This window comes from Ascaphus truei, chromosome 19 (assembly GCF_040206685.1).
Source record: "Ascaphus truei isolate aAscTru1 chromosome 19, aAscTru1.hap1, whole genome shotgun sequence".
Lineage (NCBI taxonomy): Eukaryota > Metazoa > Chordata > Amphibia > Anura > Ascaphidae > Ascaphus > Ascaphus truei.
The window spans coordinates 13,662,779-13,672,291 of record NC_134501.1 but is presented as its reverse complement, the minus strand read 5'-3'; the positions used below and the strand labels follow the sequence as shown (position 1 = coordinate 13,672,291).

The 9,513-nt window shown below is 41.3% G+C and overlaps 1 protein-coding gene across 1 annotated transcript in view; it reads left to right on the top strand.

Annotated features, from left to right (window-relative positions):
* USP10 (ubiquitin specific peptidase 10) overlaps window positions 1-9,513 on the top strand; it is a 34,764-nt gene continuing 25,251 nt past the window's right edge. Inside the window, exon 1 of the mRNA XM_075576675.1 lies at window positions 1-148. Within this exon, the coding sequence (XP_075432790.1) occupies window positions 89-148 (60 nt within the window). The 5' untranslated portion in view covers window positions 1-88. The remainder of the gene's footprint in view (window positions 149-9,513) is intronic.

Genomic DNA, 9,513 nt, shown 5'->3' with positions numbered 1-9,513 from the left:
GCCTCGTGTAGCGCACTGCGCATGCGCTCGTGGAAGCGAAGCGCGGTCTGCGCGCGCGAGAGAAGATGGCGGCGGCGGGGGAAGCAGCATGAGCGGCCCGCACCCAGCTCCATTGAAACGCTTCGCCATGGCTTCCCCGAGCGCTCAGGTATGCAGCGACCTCCCCTCTGCCGGGGCTCACACCGCGGCCTCGCTATCCTTCCCCCCGGGGACGCGCTGGAGGCCTGGGAGTGACCGGGGAGGCGGGGGAGGCCGTGACCGGGGAGGCCCTGCTCGATTTCTGCAGCCTCATTCAACTAAGATGGGGGGAGAGCCAGGCCCGAGGAGGGGGAGAGACAGGCTCGAGGAGGGGGAGAGACAGGCTCGAGGAGGGGGAGAGAGAGCCAGGCCCGAGTAGGGGAGAGAGCGAGCCAGGCCCGAGTAGGGGAGAGAGCGAGCCAGGCCCGAGTAGGGGAGAGAGCGAGCCAGGCCCGAGTAGGGGAGAGAGCGAGCCAGGCCCGAGTAGGGGAGAGAGCGAGCCAGGCCCGAGTAGGGGAGAGAGCCAGGCCCGAGGAGGGGAGAAAGAGCGCCAGGCCCGAGGAGGGGGAGACCCTGTGGGAGAGGTTTGGGGAGGAGAGCCAGGCCCGAGGAGGGGGGAGACCATGTGGGAGAGGTTTGGGGAGGAGAGGAATATAACTCCACAACTTCGCCCCTAAGGGGGATCACTTTGTATCACTCATTGTCACACAGAACAGTGTCACTTAAGGGGAGCCAACCATAGACCCAACCCAGAGACTCCCATCCATTCATACAGCCCACATGGACTCCATTGCCTGTTATTACGCTGGTGTGACAGGGTTGGCTCAGTATTAAGCATGGGATGAAGTGAAACCGTCTCATCAAAGTCTTGTTTTCCTACCAACATGTACATGTTAAATATTTACTTTTTTTTTTCTTATGCATTTTTTTTGTACCATAGATTGAAAATCTCTAGGAAACTGGAGAAATATTATCATTGACAAGGGTTTCTGAAGGTTTTTTTGATTCATTGATGGTTGCTGGGTATACTATGTTGTAAGGATTTGCATTGGTGGTTGCAAAACAGTTTAAATATGTCAATTTTGTATTGGACATGTGACTTTGCCAGGAAGCTTGGGTAGAAGTTGCTGATTTTTTGGGGGGGCTTTCACTTTTCCTTTACCTGCCAAAGAGGCCTGCAACACTGCAGAACAATGTATGACAGATCCCTACAGGAGGAGAGTGCAGAAACATGTTTTTTTTTCAAGTGCAGAAAGTTAAAATGTGTTAATTTTAGATAATACAAAGGAGATTATAAGTGGCACACCACTGTTTAAGGGAAAAAATTCTCAAGGTGTTTGTTTTTGGTGCTCACCTTCCGTTGATCCTGGGGCCCCAAAGCTGGATCCAAAAGTACTGGCAAGGTAGGAGAAAGGAAGAGGCACACATTTTATGTGCCTCTTCCTTTCGCCTACCTTAATTTTAGATAATGGAGAAGATTCCTGTAAATGGATACACACTTACACAGTTGTGTACCAGAAGTTAGTTGCTCAATCTCCTTTTGCATGGCATTTGGCACAGGTGTGTTTTAGCAACGTGTAGATCTGCATATTGTAATTACTTTTAATTAAGCCAACAAATAGTTATTTATAGATGTAATACTGTATATAGAGGTTTTTAAATATATCACGTCTCCATGTGTATTTATTATGGTACTTGAAATGAGATTTAATTTCAAAGGTAGACATCTGGACCTATAACTGCATGGTAGCTCGATAAAGTTTTCTCGTTACCATGACGAAGCTCCGTAGTAGTAGGGAAACGTGCATCGGGCACATCACACACACGTCATCAGACACCAACCGCTATGGGTCTGTTTTTATGATATATGGAGGTTCTTGCTACTTTGTACTAATTTGGGAGATATACATGCAGGTTTAGGTTAATCATTTAGTAGCTGGTCCTCGTGCATTGGCAGATACACTCTGATTCTAGCTTAGTCAACACTATCTGGCTATATTATGTGCTGTGTAGGCATTTGCCTACCACCAATATTACACTTATTCTTATAGCTTACAGTGTTGTCATCTTGCTATATATTGTATCGGGTGTATCTATTAGTTGGCAATGAGTATCCACCAGCCACTATACTAGTACAGAGTGATCAGTTTTATATTGACCTGTTTTTGACTCCTATATCTATAGGTATTTATGTAGTGCATCTGCTAACACTCTTTGCTGGCTACTACTATAGTTGTATTCATCGTTAATCCCCCAGTGGCTTTATACATTGGTGAATTTATTATCACCATTGCGCACCTGGTTATTTATGTTCTAGCCAGGCCATTTAGCCACAATATTTGAGATGATGAGATATTAACCATCATTTCTACATTCCTTGCTCCACACCTGGTATTTTTTCAACCAGTTTAACTAGTGAAGCTTTAGTAGCTACGCTGCCTACACTTTATATATTTTAATCACTGGTTCTATTTATACAGTGATATGTTTTATGCAAACCCTCTTTTTGAATAAAGTTATTTTCTATACACTTATTTATTTTGGTGGTGTGCAACAAAGTGGATTTCTTTTTGGGAGCCCTTAGTTGTTCTCTTATTTTGTTTAGCTTAGTCTTTCCATAGTGTGCACCTGCCATTTACTTACAATTATTATTTGGTCTATTAGTTAGATTTAGTTGATCATTAGGAGAGACTGGGCTTGGTGATCAAAAAAACAGTGCGACCAAGTATGGCAAAGGCAAATTGTCTGTATCTGATAAAGTCCCGAATATTGGAGTCAGGCATAAGAATGCATTATGGTGATTAAACAGATTTATGCAACACACTTGATCATGTATATAGTTTGTTATGCCCGTTATCCTGATGCCTCCCATGTCATCCTTCCAATAAATAATTTTTAACCATTTTTGATTGTGCTGAACTACACTTTTCACCGCCTTTTCTCTCCTTGGGACTAATCTGCTGTTAGTTGATCAGTAGCCTTTGTGTGTCTTTGATTACTTGCTGCATAGGCAGTTATTTATGTATTTTTTCATTTGTAGGGCATTCTCATTCTATGATGGGTAAGGACTAGTGTTTGTGTAATCATTATTTGCATTGCAAAAGTAGCTTATGTGGTTCAGTCCTCTGTGTAAAACATTTCTCTCACATTCAGGTCTTTCTGATTGCGTACGTTTCAAATAGTTAAACATGTTTTTGACATAGTGAAAAGTTTGGGCAATCGGTCTGAAAACTGCAGAAGTAAATTAGTGGTACGCTTGAAATATTACATTTCATATTGTAAGTTGGCCATGCACCAAACTTTCACCTGTCCAGCGCAGGAAATGGTGTACAGGATTCTGGCCACCTTAATGTAAAGACACTGAAGAGCCATACAAGTACACATGTTGCCCAGATAAATACTGTAAGAGCAACACTTTAGAAACTTTACAGTTAGGAGATTTCTATGTTAGCGAGGAAGAGAAAGATCTCTTAAGTGTGAGAGCATACAGGCATACCCCGGTTTAAGGACACTCACTTTAAGTACACTCGCGAGTAAGTACATATTGCTCAATAGGCAAACGGCAGCTTGCGCATGCGTCTGTCAGCATGTCCTGAATAGCAATACCGGCTCCCTACCTGTACCGAAGCTGTGCGCAAGCGGGGAGACTATAGAGCCTGTTACACATGCGTTATTTACATCAGTTATGCACGTATATGACGATTGCAGTACAGTACATGCATCGATAAGTGGGAAAAAGGGAGTGCTTCACTTTAAGTACATTTTCGCTTTACATACATGCTCCGGTCCCATTGCGTACGTTAATGCGGGTTATGCCTGTAATGCCTAACTAATATGGAATTTTTGGTAACGGTAAGGTGTGCTAAACACTTGGGATATTGCAGTACTTATAGGAAGGGGAAATAATTGCTGCACTAATATTTTGATCATGAATTAAGCAAAGATTACATTATGGCGGCTGTGGATTGACTGCAGTTAAGTTCCCTCCCCCAACCCCCCCCCCCCTGTATCCTTTGGTTAAGCATACTGTATCAGTTTTAGCTCACATGAGTCCAGAGTCTCGGCATAATGGGTCCAAAGTCACCTCCCAGTCAAGTATGTTGTGTTAATGAGTCGTTTACATAACCCTAGTAATAATACAACTGCCTTTCATTGTCAATATTAGCAGTACACAAATATGAACTGCGTCTAGGCTGTCTTTTAATAATGCATACATTATCAAGTCAGAAATGTCACAGGGTAAGATGTAATGTTTAGTGAGTCTATGATGATGGGCGGTAAAGTTCATCTTTGTGTTGGAACCCAATTAGATTTCTGCAGCATACCATCTCTCTTTGGGGTCTCAGAGCTGAAATCCTTCAGTTCATCAGCAGTTCAGTTTAAAGCAGCAATTCCCCCTAACAACTTTTTTTTTTTTTTTTTTCCCCCATGGTTGGGACTGGGGGTTCCCCAAAAACTGAACCCTGGTTCCTGAGATACTTGCGCCTGAAAAATGTAATGACAAAGCAGAAGACGTTAAAATTGGAGATATGTTTGGGTTCACACTAGAAAGCTAATTATAGTCTCAATTCAGTGCTGCCCTCCCATAAACCAGCCACCTTTTTTTTTTTTTTATTGCATCATTATTTGGATTACAAAAGTTATCAGAATTACCTTCGGATTATTAAAGGGGATTTAAATAGCCATCCAATAGGAAGCCGCAACCAATCATGTTGCAACTTCCTATTGGCACAAAAGATTTCAAATATTGAATACTGTAGCACTAACAATATCTTATTCCCCCCTGTGAGCAGAAGTGAAACATGCATAGGGTTAGGGGTGCTTCATATCTGAAGTATGATTAAAACATGGATTTGACACTAGATCAGTGTAATCATTGAGTGAGCGGTAGTTAACCTTTGCTCTGTGTCCTATTTTATAATGGTGGCAGATATGAGTAGAGAAATGTAAAAACCTGTAAAGGGGTTTCCCTGGAAATGAGAGATTATAGCTGATAAGGTTAGTCAGAGGTTAATATTCTGTCCTATATTCTCTGTAATTTACAAATTACCATTGCCTCCTTGATCTAATTATTTGTATTTTCTTAAGTGTCAGCATGAACAGTTTAATTTCTGCTGTAACCTGGCTCTCCCATCTTAAAAAAAAAACACACAGGATTTTGAATGAAATTATGCTTTAAACTGCTGGCTATTTCCAGTGTGCTTTCCAGACCCATAAAAATATCCAATTTGAATGCTAGTAAAACAAAAACAAGTTGTGTGTTCTTGCTTTTTTTGACATGCAGTTAGTTTGAAACCACATCATACTTCATAAACCTCTGTTAACAATGTAACAAGTAAGCAAACTGCTACAATAGGTATTTTTACAGTGTATATGTTTTTTTCATTGTACGGGGTTGCTGTAATGTTTTTATAGTTCTAATGCAAACTTTTAAATCAACCAATATAATTTGTACCAAAATCGTAGTCTGGAGACAATGGCACTCTTGCAGAAGACATCTTTATGACACTGACAATTGTAAGATATGTACAGACTTAGTATCTTTTCATATGGAGATGACAAGCAATTCATTTATATTGTTCATGAGCTATTTATGGTTAATTAATCTTTCCTAAAATGCATGGCAAGAAAAAAGTTTATGGTTTAAAAGTAATCCCGGGGAACAGGAACAGTTTGCTTTAGATGTTCCTGACTAAAGAATTAACCTAGTTCACCCACTCCAGAGGCTATTATCTTTAAGTAGACATAGAGTAACCTGTTGGAAATATCCTTAAAAAGGCAGCCCATCTCATCCCATATCATAGTGGTCCATGTTAAAATGGATTTGAAGCAAAAGGTCACACACAGTGTGGTCATTTGCATGTCATTTCCCAGAATCCCTGGCTGCAGTGGAAGCACTAAGAGGTAATGATGAATAGCAGGGTTGCAGACCTGTCTGAGATGTGAATGTGCTCACTCGTGGGATTGCTATTTGCTGTATGTTGCACGGTGGAGGATTTTTATCACTTTTTTTTTTTTAATTTATTTTTTTACCCACCATAGCTTATGGCTGAAATAATTTTTTAAATCATAACTATTCCATGATAAAGATCGTAAAAAGCATCCATTGCTTTTATTTCTGTCTTTTGGTAATAAACAATCCCAAAAACTAGAACATTGTTTGTATAGTAACTATGAATCTCATTTGTCAAACAGAACTCGGCAGACCCAGAGACAGGGGAAACATACATTTATAACAGGATGCAAAGAAGTCAGTCTGTTACGGCTGCCTGGATCTTGCTAAGGCCGCGATTAGGCTACGGCCCCAGTCACTGCGTGCACGCGCGTGTCGCAGTGCCTGGCGGCTCGTTCACCAGTTTCAGCCGCGACCTGTGATCTGTGGTTGCGCGTCAGGAGAAGGGTGGTGGGGGCGCGGCCATGATCTCACGCGGCTCGTTTGCCCTCATTGGCTGAATCGACGCCGTGAATTGGCAAACACTCGGCCTCCGTGCTAAAGGACAAAACTTGTGTTTTGGCAAAGGCGGTCGCGCATCACGCTTTCTGCAAGTGCACGGCGGCAGTGACTGGGGCCAGTCCCATAGGGTTGTTCGCGTGCTATGGCGTGTGCAGCGCGCAGCCGCAAGCAGTGGGGATGAGGCCTCCTAGTGGCAGCGTTGGCATGCGCGAACAACAAACCTCTTCTCTATGAGGCCGTCTATAGAGCGTGCGACCGTGTGAACGATTGTGGACAAGACAAATAATTTTCTTTGCCACGCAACAGCCAGGTCATGTGTGCGGTTCAGCCAATGACGGTGAACTGCTCACGTGGCGTCTCGGCCACGCCTCCCCATTGCCTCGGACCTCAGTGCAGGTTTAGTGCAAGGGACAGGCGCGCGTGACGTCATGCGCTCCGTCGCGCGCAGCAACTGTAATCGCGGCCTAAGGAATCATGCCACACTAACTTTCAAATACCGTTGTAACCCTCTGGGACTGCTCCTTTAAACATGGGTTACATTTCAATTATTGTCTCAATTTGATCTTTCTGCAAATAAAACAGACGTACAACAATGCATTTCATATTTTATACTACCTACATCTGAAATGTTAACAAAAAGGGATACTCTGGAGAAAACCACATGATATTGAATTTATTTAAGTGAGAAATAGTTTACAGAATTTGTTAGCCATTTGTGTTTATTTTCAGCAGAACACTTTATCTTTCTATGCCTGTCAGTCTTAAAGTGAGATTGTCTAACATGAGTATAGGGCGTATACTGAACATGGGTTTAAAAACCGGTGAAGAATATTTTGTCTTCACAAGACCAAGCTTGATATTGGATATTTTACTTGCTAACTGTAAAGTTATTTAAAATATTCAGAAAATACTTTTTGGTTTATCAGTAATAATTAGACAATTTCAAATATCTGGCATAATCGTAAAATTATTTTCATAATCCAAATTATAATGCAAAAAAAAAAAAAAAACCAAGGTGGCTGGTTTATGGCAGGAGCAGCACAGAATTGGGTCTAATAGGCTTTCTAGTAAGAACCTGAACAGATCTCACATTTTAATGTCTTCTGCTTTGTCATTACATGCTTCACCTGTAAGTATCTCAGGATCCACAGTTCCGTTTTTGGGGAACCCCCAGTTCCAACACTGTAAATCCCTGTTTTTATGATAAAATAAAAAGTAAACGGCTGTGTACATTTAACTTTTTTTTTTTTTAACTTGTTCTTTGAGTTTTCTATGAAAAAAGGTGGGGAGGGGTAGAGAAAATAAAAGGGTAGCCTGTTACTCTGTTTACAAACATTTTTTAACGTACGTGTAATACCTTTTTTATATTAGCGTAAACGTAAACAGCAGCACTTTAGTACAATACAAAAACCGACAAATCATAAAGGACAAAAAGAGGAGATAGGAGAAAATGAAAAAAACTTCATTGCATTTGCAGTATTTTCCACGTTTTGGAGATTATATAATATAGGGTATGTTTATTTTTAATGGCAACATTTGCAACAGGTAGCACATGTAGGTATTTGACATTGATGCTTCTTTTCAGTAATAACCTCATTAAACAGATTTTTGTTTTTAAAACATAAAAATTGGGAAGCTACAAATGTGTGTTCCAAGATGAGGCTTCTGTGATGGGTGGTCGCCTGCCATAGTCAGTCTTTGATCAGAGTTAATTCAGGCCTCTTTAGAGCCAGAGAGCATAATATGATATTGGGCAAGATTGATTTTATATCTGAATGAGTTTAAAAAAAAACACAAAACGGGGAGCGTTTCAGATTTGGAATCTTCACAAATGTCGTCCAAGCGAACGTTTTTTTCCGTCATGATGTAAGCCAGTTTAAAACTGGCATTGAATGATTAATGCTTTGAAAATAGTGACCAGCCGTAATGTGATGTATACAAAATAAATTGGAAATATGCTTGTATGCCCTTTATAAAAAATAATTTAGCAGCAGGCACGGCACGTTGTAATGGAATTGAAGTTTAAATACCCCAACTTCATACTCACTAGGCGTAGCATTAAACTCTACATTCCTCCATAGCAATCTTTGAAGGTCTTAGCTTGTGCAGCCTACAAGAGCACACAATGGAACACATGCAGATTACATCCTATTCGGGGCAGAATTCTATTCTTCCATTTCGCCAAATTGGCTGCTGCCGGTCTGGACACTAAGGGTTTGCAGAGTAGCTTTAGCACTGCATATAAGTGGGTAGATTTGTCAAACCAGTTAAATCTGTTTATCGCTGCACATGCCACTACACTAACACAAAAACAGAAAGGTCTGTTTGTTTTAATAGGATATGCTGGCTCCGGGCCCATGGATTAGTCTGTTCATTTTGGTGCCATTTCAGCAATGTACATGTTCATTTCCAAAGAATTGTACATGCTGGAACTGCAGTTTTCTTTTTTTGTTTGAAAGCGCTGTACAGTATGTAAGACCATTTAAGTGCAGCTCAGGATTAACCAGCATTGTATAGAACAAAGTTGTTCCTGCATAAAAGCTGCACTGAGTTGGAGAGTTGAACTGAATAGGGTGATATTTGTAGTTTGTATCGCAGGTGTCTGGTATACTGTTCTAATTCTTGTGTATGTATTTTACCCATTTTGAACTCCGAGCAACTTTTGGTTTGAATGTAATTTGTAATGCTAAATAACTTGGGTCATTGTTTGTAGAGCTTCATATGATTGGAACGTCAAACGTTTGGTTATCATCAGTTAATAGTGTGTGACACTATCTCTGAAAATGTCATTGAACTAATTTACAGGCATGGTGAAAATCCCTTACCGCCCCGCTGAATATGCCTGCTGACAGAGCTGGAATGTGGTAGGAGCTGTGTCAGACATGTTGCCATTCTCTTCCTGCCGCGCTTCTGTCTGCCTCAGCAACAGGAAGAGAGTTTTTAGGAAGGGAGTGACTGGCAGCTCCTGAGACCACTTGCAGCAGCTGCCACAAGTATAGACAGGCAAGCACCAAAAGATCAGGACCTGTGCACCTCAATTC